Here is a 13,762-nt window from a genome sequence, read left to right as displayed (position 1 = left end):
GGCCGGGGCGGAGAACGGCCGGGGTAGGGGGGCGGCTCGGCTCGGCTCGGCTCGGCTCGGCTCGGCTCGGCGGCTGCTGGGGCCGCTGCCCGGCCTCCGCCCGGCTCCCTCTGAGCCCTCCGGCGTGCAGAGCCACCCGGCGCGCTGTGAGGCTGCCTGCGGGGGGCTGCCTGCTCCCGTCCTAGCACCTGCCCGCAGAGAAGCGCGGAAATCCGCGGGAGGTGCCTGTCCTGCCCAGGGCTGTCCTGCGGCGCGCTCCCGCTCCGGGTGTTTCGGCATCCCCACGCTCGTGTGGGGGCCGCGCGGTTAGCTTAGGAGCCGTGCCCGTGGATTTCGGGTTCGCACCCACCTGTGCTCTGCAGGATGCTCCTGATGGATTTTTTTTTTTTTAAAGGAAAATCTTCAATCTGTGTGGTGGTGTGCTTTGATTATGTGGCGGATTTTCTGGGTCTTTTTGTTTATCCTGTTACGAAGCCAAAGCCCCAGGAAGACTTTCTGTCTTTTCTCAGAGAGGAGAGCGGGATCCCAGGTCCCCGACGGCTGGGCTGGGGTTGGAGCCTAGTGCCGCAGAGGTGTAGTAGCAAAGTAATTTTTGCTAAATAAATGAGATATAGACCAAAATAAATCAGGTGGGGTGTTAATAGCTTTTATATTTCTTAGTCAAAATCCTGAATTCTTCATTAGTATGAATTTCTTTTGTTTACGTGAAAGATGCTGTGGGTGCTTCGCTTGCTAGAGTGATATGGCATCAGGTGTTTAAGGGTAACTGTGATAAAAAAGAGCGAACAGCTCACAAGGAATCTCTGCTCTGCATGTATTTTGTCTTCCCTTTTTAAGAAAGATTACTGAATTTCTCCTTTAATACTTCAAACTCCTACTCAGAAATTGCATGAGAGCACAAAACTAATTTTTATTTTGGGTCAGTTAGTGGTCGAAGATCTCCTCCAAGAGAAATGAAACCCATAATTTTCTTCTTTTTTTTTTTTTTTTTTTTTTTTGAGAAGATGCAATTGCTTGAAGCCTCAGTCCCTCTGCAATTAAATCACAAGCATCAGCAATTCCTGTAGTCAAAACCCACAGAGACTACCTGTGGATCCTTTCAAATGTTTCTGTAGTAAAGTGAAACTTGAAGGTAACTGTCCGTGGGATACTAATGTGATCCCAACCTATTTTACATTTTTGGTTTGCTTAGTTATTAGGTTTCACTGATGAATGACAACATACTATTTTTTTGGTCTTTCACTTCTCCGTTTGTGATGTGAATAATAAGCGTTTTATTTGTTATATCAGAGCAGCAATCTTCATTGTATGCTGGAAATTATAGTGCTGACGGAGAATTCCAGCACTGGATGTATAATAAAACTTTTTTTTTTTTTTTTTCTCTCTCAAAGAAAGCTATCTGTTGCAATCTGATAATAGCAGTGGTGCCGTAACTTATGTGAGATGTGGCATCTCGCTGATGCATCTGACCATAGGTGTGAAAGACACCTCACTGTTGTCTAGAATGCAGTACAAAACAGTTTTTAAATCATGGTAGAAGTTTAAAATCTGTATTTAAATAAGTAAAATCTTACCTGATTGTTTATACTGGGTCACTGCTTATTGTTCTAGAGTATCTCATTAGCTGACAGAGGATATGAACTGGAAATAAAATTCTTATTGTTGCTTGCAAGTATCTTGGTTTGTCAAAACAATTGTTTTCAATTCCCACCCAGACACCTGGGGTTTATATACTTTGTAGGATGGGATAATATCTTACTGCTTTGTTCCAGTGTCATTTGAGTCAGAATAAAGACTGGCTTGCCTTAATCTCCAAAATATCTCAAGAAAATATTTTCAGTAAGTTACCACACAGAATATTTTGGTATTGTATTAAATTTGAAAAGTCCTTGTTCAGCTCTCAAAATCTAGTGTGCTTCACTTAACTATTAAGAACTAAAATTGAGCCTGATGTCGTAATCATTGTACATATACTTGGATTTTAGGACGTATTGTTTGTAGCCAATTGCCAGTGAAAAATGAAAATTCCTTAGCAATCATTTGAGTGTGTCACTGTTGAGTATTAGTAAAACTTAAAACCTGTTCCCTTAGTTAAAATTTCACATTGTATTAAGCATCTAATCATAATCTTGGTTTTAAAAAACCCTTAACTGATCGAGAAATCATTGAACAAGTAATTATTTAGATAAGCACTAGAATATTTTAAGCCATTCCTCTTACACTCAAACATCTTCCCCTTTCTAATGACACTTTAGCATTTTACAAAGATAGCTGGATTGCAGTTGTGGAAAGCAAGGGGTTAGGAAAAGTTCATTTCTGATTTGGATCACATCATCCCCTTCTTATTTCAAAATGTGATATTTGTATAGGAAACTTGCCTAAATTAAAACCGTGGATTCATATTTTACATATCATGCCCATTAGGTGGGTGAGAGATCTATATGTCAATCACTTTCCGAGGTACGTGTATGTATTATGGTGTGCGTTCTTAAACAAGTACCAGTAGTTAAAGTAGAAAAGTGTTATGGTTAGTGTTAAAATAACTGTGCTATAACACGCAGATAATTTTGTTACAAGAAAACACAGACTATGCAGGAAATTCTAGGATCTCTGCTGTTGTCTTTAAGCATTCTGTATCACTTTGAAATTAACTAAAGGGTGGAAGACTGGATCTGGTCAGCAGAAGATGTCCTGGCAAGGATAAGTGTACATAAAATATCTTGAGGTGTGCAACTTTAAAATTAACGTGATGTTGTTCATTTGATGCCATGTCATAGGGTGTAACAGTGTGAATGGTTATTTGATGGATACAGCTGTCATGCTTGCATTCCAATAAAATCCAGAGGCCTCATTTTGGAATACAAGTGGCTTTAGGAACGGCATAGACAGGATAGATGCACAAATTCTCATGCTGGATGTCTCTCCGTCAGCAGTCAAACCCATTCTAAGAGTCCTTTGCCATTTTGGTTTCACTCTATCCTAAAACATTAAGCAAAATAGAGTTATTTTTCATGACTGAAGCTTCTAGGGCCATAATAGTATAATTTACAGTATATATATATATCACTGTATTATACTGGCAGTGCACACCCGCAGCGTAGAGTCATGCTCTTTCTCAAGAAACAATTCTGATAAATTCAGGCCATCAAAAGAAGGGCAGAAATGGAAGAACAAAGTGTGCATGTGGGTTTTTTAACTATGTTGGTGCAAAGTCTTATCATTCATGGCATTGTGGATTTAAGGTAAGCAACGAGGGGTGGGGTAAGCTGTTCCCAGTAGAACAAAAAGAAAGCTTGTATTGCTGTCTCCTCATCTTGGGGGAAGCTATGCTGTGATCTAGTCAGGTCCCCAGTCAGAGGGTGTATTTTGGAGCAGAAGGGCCCGCAGGCTGCACGTAACCAGAGAGAACTCGGCCTTTCTGAGTGTACAAAGGAAGCGTGCAACAAATGCGAGGTTTTTGATCTCTCTTCTCAAGCCCAATGAGTGGTCAAAACAGCCTATTTAATATGGGCAAAACATAGAGTTTACTTTCTACTTTTTTATTTTTGCAGGAAAGTATGCATGCTTATGCAGCAAATGTCTACACATCTGTTGTAGAAGAGCTAATGAAAGGAAAGCAGCGCAAATTTATTGCCGTGGAGCAGGAATTCTTTCGACTGTGGTGGGATGCAGTAGCAACAGATACGTACAAGCAGCAGGTAGGTTGTACCAGAGCTAAACTTAGTGCTGACAAAGAATCCACGCTCTTTTCAGGGGGCAAGGAGGGGCAAAGTACTTTACCATTTGCTTTTTACCCAAGTCTTGTGTGAGCTGTCTCTGAATCTGGTACTTCATATGAAAGGACATTAACTCTAAAGGCAGCTACAAGAGGTTAAAACCCCAACTATAGATCAGAGCGGTAGGAGGTAGTAACCTTTGCGCTGAAGACTCTTTACACTTTAACAATTCCTGTTTCATCGGTGACTTTCTTATTTGGGGGCATGCTAGTGTAAGATGCGGGTGATTCTGAAAGAGGCAGTACCAATATCTGTTAAAGATCTGAAGGTTATAAACTGCTGCCTAACACTGCTTACAAGAAGGAACTTTTTTTCTTTCCAGTTAAGTACTGCTCAAAAACCTGCCATTTGTAAACAAGGAAAATGCAGCAAAGAGGTGACCATGGATTCAACAGCAATAACTGTTTCTTGGGTTTGTTTATCTATAAGCTGTGATCCCTTTCAGTCTTTAGAACTTTAATTTGAGGATTTTTTTTTTTTTCCTAGTAAAGACATTGTGAATTTCCTAGTAAAGACATTTGCCATTTCTTCTTTCCTCTGGCATGAAACAAATGTGCTGAAATCAAAGACTGGGCTGGTAGCCTAGCAGCTGGTCACGTGTTGCATTGCAGTGCAAGATGTTTAAGTTCTGGACCCTAAAACCAGAGGGTATACAGGTGCAGCTTCCTATACGTACTCACTCAGAACTCCATGGTCTGTTTTGTTACCAGGGTCCAAGCAGCAGCAGCATATTACTTACAGTGCTTTACATTTCAGTTTGTTTAAAGCATCGTGTAAAAAAGACATCTCTTCTCTGTTTTTTTTAACCTAGTCCTTCACTAAATTCTGAATTTTCTGTAATATTTAGTATTTCAATAATAGCTTACAACCTGTGTGCAGCTGACCTTTGTGTGACAGGTTTTGCTGTGCATAGGCAGTTCACTGTTTTTGTGTGGGCACTTTGCCCATGCTTGCCTGTTGCAGAACAATTTTCTTGTCTGTTTTTAATTAGAAAACTGCACTGTAAGTCTGGGGTGGGGGAATTAAAGAAAATATCATAGGAACTACTTTGTGCAGAAGAGTACTCTTAACTTTCTAAAGTAAGTTGATCTTATTTCAAGTATGTTATGCTGCTGTAAACCAAATATAAAGTAAAGGCCTACGTTTCTAATATCTATTCTTGCTATTATGTGGAATCCAGAAGAGTAAATGTGTATCATGTTTGACCTCACTGGTGCAAAACTAGCACATATGATTCAGCCTTTAATTTCCTAGCCTAATTACTGATAATTGTTGCTTTTACGCATTTTTAGTCAGTTGTCTAGTTACTTTATAGTTGCTTCTCTGAAAATTAAAATTACTAAAAACACATTCCTCTTAAACCTGCATGTCAAACATTTAATCTCTAATATTTAAGAGCTGTGATGCTTGTTGATAAGTGACATGTTTTTAACATTAGCAAGTTGCAAATATTGGGCCTTGAAACTAGGTCACTCTGGTTACTGTCCTGCTTTTTCTACTCGAACTCTAGCATTAATGATTTTCTGTAGTACAGGGTCTCTGGTTTTAATTTAATATTTTTTTTTCTTAATTTAGTATTTTGCTTGGAATACAGGATTTAATTCTAGATTCTTTCTGGAATGTCCACTTTGGATTAGAGCGGTAGCATTAAAAACTAGTTAAAGGTACAGCCTGGGTACTGAAGCTGATTTTTACAATTCAGACAAGAGAATATACAGAAGTGAGATGTATTGCAGCAGTATTCAGCCAGATACGAACCTCTTAGTTCTCACTGCATGTTATTTCTGCAGTATTTTCTTGTGTGAACCATTCCTATTGCCTAACCCTGGCTTGATGGTTGGGTGTTTCAAGTAGGGGAAAAAAGGTGTGTAGCCACTTCTGTCTGATTTGTAGGGGTGAGTTGATGTAAGGATAGTAGTAGTTGTCCCAAGGACCACAGATATTTTCTACTACTGTAGCAGCGTGCTGCTTATAGTATTGCTGTGTCCGTTTCCTTGGTTCCTCCTTCCTTTTGCCCAGTTCTGGTCAGCAGAAGTGCTTGTCATTAGAGATATTGTTGGTTTTTTTTTTTTTTTTTTCTAGGATTGGATGTTATTTAAATTACCTGAATTATTTTCCTTGTGTTTTCAGCCTCTCAGTGGTTCCACAAAACTTATATTTAAAAAAAAGTTTCCATTGCCCAAAGTTTGGATCAGAGGTATCTTTTCTGGACATCCATCCAAATGGGGAATAATAGCCACAGATGCTTTTCATGTAGGTCAGGACCAGTTCTGTGCTGACACCAGATATCAGTTATCTGGTCTCCCAGCACGCTAATCAGTCACCACAGTCGGCTGGAACTAATTTATGAATGCTGAGCCCTGAAGCGTTTTCACAACATTGTGAAAGAGAGAAATGATTATAATCAGAATTGACAATCTGGCATGGTATCTGAGCAGACACAGGGGCATTCACTGAAGGTTCCTGGGGAAATAAACATAATAGTTCTGGAATTGGCATCCTATATGACAGATTAAAAAAAGGGGGGGGGGGGGGATTAAAATACATATTTATACTTCAAACTTCCAACAAAGGAAGTTTGTATCTTTGAAGTTCTAGGTAGTGAAGTAACTATAATAAAAAAAGGTGACTCCCTAATGCTTCTATAAGGGGACCCAGACTATTACTCCTTCCCTCCAAACACCGCCCCCGCCTTCATCCAGCACCTTTGCTGAAAGCTGTACTTGTCAGCATTCTTGTTGTTTCTAGTGGCTGAAATTAAAAAACACCAAGAAAACGTGAATGTTTGAACAGGTTGTAATATATTGACAGTTTTTAAACTAGAAAAAAGAGACCAGAAATGAAGGTTAGCAGTGGGTTTATCAGGCAGGCAAACCTGCTACATGTGGAATAACTGTTTCTTAATAAAGCAGTGTTTCTCACAAGTTGAGCAACCTGTCATCCTCTGAAGGCAAGGCAGATGCATACAGAGTAGAAGGGGTGTGTTTGTGGCTGTGGTGTGATGGCACACCCTGTCTCCCTCCGGCATCCCACAGATCTCAGTCTCCAAACTGTTACAGAGGTAGCAGATGAAAGGAAACCCCGGGAGCCTGACCCTTGCTGCTTGTATAGGGTTGCATATTGCTCTCTCATCCCGCCGCCCAGTCCCTTTCATAAGCCAAGACAGATGGAGCTGGAGGAAGACTTAGGAGAAGCACTAGTATCTTCTGTTTTAATTCTCCAGCTCTAGTTGCCTTGAGGAAGGATCCTGTGCTGCTGCGAGTGTTGTGCGTGGGAACAAGTCTGCTGTTCAGATAGTATAAAGGCACGGCAACAGCCCTACTGAGAAACACCAGGTCAGGGGCTACCTGGCAGTGCATCCTTTGTGCTTGCTACCTGGCTTCAATGTAAGCTGGGTAAATCAGTGCACTGCGCAGCGCGTTGGTATGCTTTTTTCCCCTTCTTCTCCTTTTGATAGCACTCAGAACAGACAGCCTTTTATCCCACTTTTGTCCTGGATGCCTTCTTGACAAGTGTTGTGTCTAGGTAATGTGCTGTGATCTGAAATGAATTTGCAGCCTTTTGGGGTAAGACTGAAATGATGTTTATGTTCTGTGTCTTAACTTCAATATCATAGGTCCATCAGTTGCTTCAGGAGGGACGACTGGAATTTGTCATTGGAGGGCAAGTGATGCATGATGAAGCTGTGACACTAATTGATGATCAAATTTTACAGTTGACGGGTATGCATATTTGCATTTAACTTTTATTTTTCATTGTTATGACCTTGGGGCTTTTGTTTGTTTTTCATTTCTCCACCCCAAGATTGCTATTATTTTCTTACTCTTTAAGAATCGATTAAAGCATCTCTTCTTATTTTTTTAGTTGCTGGTGGGTTATCTGTATAAAAATCTTTGCTTTAAAAAAACCCCAAGTGCAACAGTTCTGCAGTAAGCAGAAGGGTTACTGGAAGCTGGCTTGCAGTTTAATTGATGTCAGTTATAAACTCCTTTGGAGCAGAGGCCTTTTTTGTGTGTATGTGTCTGAGAGCTTAAGCTCCTGGGAAGATAGTTAAGGTGAAATTGAGGGTGTGAAATGCTGTGGAAGAAAATACCTGTTAGCAATTCAGAGTGTGGGGAGGTTGTATCGTTTAGGCAAAGTCTTCTGCAGAACATGGGCCATAGAATGTCACTGAGGTAATCTGAACTTAGTTGGAACACTTGTTTGATGAAGAAACCCCCATTTGTAATCATTATCAGCAGCCTCTGTTAGAAATAGGTGCATATTTCCAAGAGGTGCACTATTTCCCATTTTAATCCTCTAGCTTCTGCTTCCAGCCATTTGTATGTTCCACCTTTCCATATGATGGTTTAAAGAGTCTTTTAGTGTTTAGGTTTATCTTCATCTGGTTAATGAAAAAAGAAACTAGGATAAATCATGCCACCACTGTGGTATAGATGCCTATAATGTGCCACGAGGGAGTAGCATGCTTTTTTGGGGCGGGAGGGGATGTATTGGTCCCAGCTGTCCGTCATGGCTGATAAACCCTGCCCGTTTGAGGGCTACACTTTGGGCAGCTTTCTACATGGGAGAGTAAAGGGTCAGAAAACGCTTTTATTGTTTGCTGAATCTGACTGTGCAGCACCACTGGCCTTGTTCCTTGCTTGCCAGTGTTTATCAGGAGCACGTGGATAGCAGCTGCTTTGGCACCTTAGTGAGTCACCACATCGCGCCCTGGCCAAGAGGAGGAGAGGGGATGAACGTTGTATTTTTTTCTCATCTGACTCCTGTGTTTAAAGGTTGTTGTATGGGCTTAGTACACTGAACCCAGAACTTCTCCAATGAAAATACTAATATTGACTGAAGAGTCCTTTTGTTAAATGCAAATACAGCTTTTTCTTTCACTGGAGTTAGTTGCAAAAAACATTATTTCTAATTTAATGCTTCATTCTGTGTATAAACTTTTTTTTTAAAGAAAATTCAAGTTTGGTAATTTATTGAGCCGGAACAACAGTATTAACATATTTTAAAATTCCTATTTATTTTTCCTGAAAGCACTCCGCTCAGTTTAAATATGAGTACATACAAACAAAAAATGTATCGTTGCGTTGTGTGTGGAGTTCATCTTGAGAAGACAAAGCCAGAGCAGACATTTGGGGTCTACATTTCATGTCTTCTCCTGTCTGTCCAGCCAGCTGTGTTTTGGAAGAGCCTAGTAAACTCTGCCTAAAATGTGCTTCAGTCAGAAGAGTTAAAATAAACACATTGTTTGTGAGTATTTTCACTAGAGAAGACATTAACCACGGGAAAGATGAAGGGAAAAGAGACTGCCTTGCAACCTCAGTTATTCAAACATCATATTAAAATTTGGAATGGGGTTAGTCCAAAATGGGGAAGATATGGTTGTATTTTCAAATAGTTGTGAGCACAATTCCAGAACTATGACAGTAAAATCTGCAATTTTTTTTTTTATGATGATGAGGATCCTAGTGTGATATACTGGAGTTCTGAATAAAATCTACTGCTCAGCTGGTAGTTTCACTTTCATTTAAATAGTTTGTCTGAGTTTATTCTATTGTCTGGTCTTTCTGATTTGGGAGTTTCTTTTTTCAAAACTCATTTCAATACAAAATTAATAAGATTGGTTGTAAATAACATCTTGTATCAAGATTGCTATTAACCTTTGGCTTTTTTTCTTTTTTTTATGATTGAGGATGATATTCATATTAGTTTTGTTTACTGGATGGCTTCCCTGTCCCTTTGTCATTGATATGAGACTAAAATTTTCTGAGAATGGGTGGTATGATTTGAGCAAACACAGACTAAAACCCAGCTTGTTGTTTTCATGCAGACTCCAACCTGGCTATTAGCCTTAACCTAATCTGTATCTAAGTACTTTTTCCCAGGCCTGTCTCTAATCATAATTCATTTTTGTCATTCATCTTTTATGATGTTAATAAGTTATACTTGGCATAGCAAAATAAATATTATCAGTGTGAAACTTTCTGCTGTGAATCGTTAAATTCCTGAAACTTCAAATGCTTTGGAAAACAACAACAAAGAGCTATACTTTAAGTGCTTATTTGTAATACTATATGCCTATTAAATTTATAAAATGACCTTGTAAAAGTGTTCCTAACATAAACCAATTTTGCTTTGCAGAAGGCCATGGATTTTTGTATGAAACTTTTGGGATCAGGCCTCAGTTTTCTTGGCATGTTGATCCTTTTGGAGCTTCAGCTACAACACCAACTCTTTTTGCTCTGGCTGGTTTTAATGCTCATCTTATTTCTCGGATTGACTATGATCTGAAGGCTGACATGCAGAAAAACAAGGTAAACATACCCTTAGGAATGGAATCCATTGCCAGCGTCTACTTACTCATCTTAATGTCATGGTTTAGGTTACTGTATCCCTTTGATCTGTGCAAGAAGGTGTTTCTTCTCCAAAAGTGACATGCTGATTGCATGTGGTAGTAGTGAAATATATTGAATCGTGTAATATGGTCAGCAATGTCTTTATGACTTCTGGTCAAGGATAAAATATAGTCTAGCCTGAAGAAGACACAAAATGCGGGCAGTTGGGCAAGGCGTAAGTGGACATTGAATTAGGAACTGGAGGTCTCTAGAATGGGTTTCAGCTTCCCTTGAGAAAATCTTAGATAGGTTGGGTGTTTTATAGACTGTTTTAAAGTGTAGTATGTATGTTTGGGCGCAGTGGTTATCATGCTTGGAACATTTATTTGTGCCTGTGAAAGTGGTAATACGAGGTCAGTTTGGGTGGCAGCTAATCATTTTTTTGCTGCATTCAGTTTTTGTTCCATGCCTTCTCTCACGCAGTGTCCCATACACAGTAAACGTTTTTCTTTTTCCTATAACAATGTTGGACCCTAATCTGTCATCGATTTTACACACTAAATTATGTGAAAATAGGGGATATCACTAGTATGAGCTGGGAATTAGGCAGTTTTTATGAATCTTGGGTGAAACTCAAGCATCTCTGAAGAAGACAACAGAATTCCTGTCGAATTTGGCAAATCCAGGACCTACTGCCTTATGTTTGCAGTCAATTGCGATACTTCCTTTCTGCTAAAATCTTTTATAAGCTTTTGACAATCTTTTCCCATCTAATTTTTTTTTCTGGCACATGACAGTCTGGAGGCTTCCAAAACTGTAACAATTCTGTTTCAGCTGATTTAAACATTGATTCCCACTGACTATAGTGCAATCCAGACTACATCTTGATCTTTCTTAGCTTAGAGGCATTCACCTTCCACTGAAACAAGTCAGGTGTAATGCCTGTGATAAGCTAGGCTTACATCTGGATTTGAGCAGTATGCTGGCAGTGTGCTGTCTCCTCTCCTTCTCCATCAATTTGAATAGAAAGAGGCAATGCTGTCACCTCCTGTATATAGTATGTGACCTTGCTTGGGGTACCATTGGCTGGTCTTAAAAGCACTTAAAGTATTACAAGTGGTGGAAGGGAAGATGGGTACTCCGAAGTCTTAAGTTGTTAATGATGGTATTCCTGTGCTTGCCGTCAAGGGTAATGGTTTCTTACTTTTTTTGTTTTCCAGAAGCTTCAGTTTGTATGGCAGGGCTCTCCTTCCTTATCTGAAAGACAGGAGATCTTCACCCATGTTATGGATCAGTACAGCTACTGTACCCCATCGCAAATACCTTTTTCAAACAGGTCTGATGATTTCCCAAATAAGCAGAAATATTAATCACTTCTGAGAGTTTACATTGTTGGAGTTTAAGCATTTTCTTTGACTTTTTTCTTTCAACAGTATTCTGCTGCTTTCTCCTGACCTGCAGTAGTAGGTCAAGGAGGTGTCTAGACTCTGTAGATATGAGTCAAAAAGTGACACTTACTACTGACAGGCATTAAAAATACTTCAAAATATTGACAGACTTTAAAAATAATGTTTTCTAGCACCAGGAGGCTTGGAACACAGGTACAGTTTTCATCTACATATATGTATCATGTCAGTCCTTATCAAAAAAATATAGAATAAAAATGTGAAACAAATCGATTGCTATGAACAGAAAATGTCCAAAGCAGGACTGGGGTTTTGTTTCTCTGCCTGGAAAGCTGAGATTTAAAAACTCCAGGAAGCGCAGTATAGACTTGGCTGTTGCTAAATGATTTTCTGTGGGAGATTTTCAGCACTATATTGGGCTGAGATTGTGTATGATATCTGTGTATAAAGTAGAGCCACTAAAATTTTCCATTACTTTGTGAAAAAATCCCAGAGCTTTTGAAAACTTTATTTTGCTCACTGGCTTATCCAGTAAAATACTCTTTGTAAATGAATTCTACTTGGGGTAACATCCTCATTGTTACAAAGCTTGCTGTTTTGTCCTATGATATCTTTGTCCTGTGCCAGCAAGCAGCAGGGACTTGGAAAGTTGCTCAGTGCAAAAAGAAAACTGGACAACCTTCCCCCTACCTCCACCCCCAAATAAACATTAAAACCTAAACACTAGCAATGAATATAAACTGATTTTTTTTTTTGCTTCTTATTCCCTGTGTGTCTGCATTTTATCCCAGCACTTTTTGATGTGTTTTTCCCAGTTGAATAAATCCTGTTGCTTTCTCCTTCTACTTAGATCAGGATTTTATTGGAATGGAATTGCAGTTTTCCCAGATCCACCTAAAGATGGTGTTTATCCAAATATGAGTCTCCCTGTTACAGATACTAACATCCATCTGTATGCACAAACCATGGTGACAAACATTAAGGAGAGAGCAGCCTGGTTCCGAACAAGCGATGTTTTGTGGCCATGGGTAAGTGCATGATCAGCATTTGCTTTAGAAGTGGCAAGTACGCCTATAGTATGAACAAGTAGGTAGGTGGCACTTTGCTACAGTATGTAGTGCAAAAATGCAGGTACAAACCACATGTCGGTGAAGTGTTTTTCTAATAAGTGGGACCCAAATGACTGGTTAGTAATGATTTTTAAAAACTAGAACTTCCTTGTACAGTCTGCCAGCTGTCTACCAAGTCTTCCACCCTACTTAATGTAGAAGGCAGAGTGACAAAATTGTAAAGATAACCTCTTGCAAAACTATATATTGCAATATTGCTTCCTTTTTTCTCTCCTTTTGTCTATTTAACTGATCTCTTTACATAACTGCTTAGCACAACATAACTCGATGTTAACAAAAACAACAGCATTACAAGAAAATGTATTACACATTAGGTAGACGTCTTTTCTAATTGATGTGTAATCATTTTCTTATATAATCTTTGTATTTTAGTTAGAAACATAAGCAGATCCCAGCTTATGTTTTAATTTTTTTAATTACGTCCTGCATGTATACGTAGCACTGATATGCTCTCACTATTTTTAAGTCCTTAGAAAAGAATAACTTTGCCTGTGTTTGTGATGCTGTTGCTTATATTGATTTTTTTTTTTTTTTTCAGAGGGTGAGGGGAGAAGTGGGATATAGTACTCTGTAGTAGTGCTATAGTGAAAGTTATGCTGAAATGGGGAGGAGGGAGTTTTGAATAGTATGAATAAATTCCAAATGTCTAGATCCAAACCTGCAGTTTTGCAGTAATGTAAGAAAATTTCAGTCTCTGATTTCCTGATTTGTGTGCTTGTGGTAATGAGCTTTAAACAAAGTAATAAAAGTTTGTTACTCATTCATAGTGCTATGTAAAGAAGTAGAGAGAAATAGGTATTACGGATACCTCTATAGTTAAGCTTAGCTATTTTTTCGTGATGACAAATAGTTTGGAGTACTTGGATTTTTTTTTTTTTTTCCTTCAGTTAAAAAATCAGGAGGTACACACCTTCCCATTTAAGGTCAGACCTCACATCCAGGCTATTGGCACTTTTGTGATGAGCTATATGGACAAACAAGTGTTTTTTTGTGGTCTGAAGCACCTAGTTGTGCAGGAGGCAGCACTGGGCTGTGGGGCAGTGCAAAAGTTCAAACCTGCCTCTCTAGAGGCCACAGCAGCAGATGTAGCGGGGGGTATGGAATTGTCTTAAGGG

At 39.3% G+C, this 13,762-nt stretch overlaps 1 protein-coding gene across 2 annotated transcripts in view; it reads left to right on the top strand.

Moving 5' to 3' along the window:
• The window catches only part of MAN2B2 (mannosidase alpha class 2B member 2), a 35,583-nt gene that overhangs the window by 191 nt on the left and 21,630 nt on the right, over positions 1–13,762 (top strand). For both annotated transcript variants that reach the window (XR_015699626.1, XM_087736213.1), the window contains exons 2-6: positions 3,552–3,698; positions 7,393–7,498; positions 9,918–10,090; positions 11,332–11,447; positions 12,368–12,545. Coding sequence is in view for 1 of the 2 variants with exons in the window: in XM_087736213.1 (XP_087592339.1) it covers positions 3,552–3,698; positions 7,393–7,498; positions 9,918–10,090; positions 11,332–11,447; positions 12,368–12,545 (720 nt within the window). In the remaining variant the exon portion in view is untranslated. The remainder of the gene's footprint in view (positions 1–3,551; positions 3,699–7,392; positions 7,499–9,917; positions 10,091–11,331; positions 11,448–12,367; positions 12,546–13,762) is intronic.

Source organism: Nipponia nippon, unplaced genomic scaffold, assembly GCF_047370975.1.
Source record: "Nipponia nippon isolate SJK-2023a ecotype South Korea unplaced genomic scaffold, ASM4737097v1 scaffold_6, whole genome shotgun sequence".
NCBI classification, from domain to species: Eukaryota; Metazoa; Chordata; class Aves; order Pelecaniformes; family Threskiornithidae; genus Nipponia; species Nipponia nippon.
Note: the sequence above shows the minus strand (reverse complement) of the source record. Positions and strands in the feature narration are given on the sequence as shown.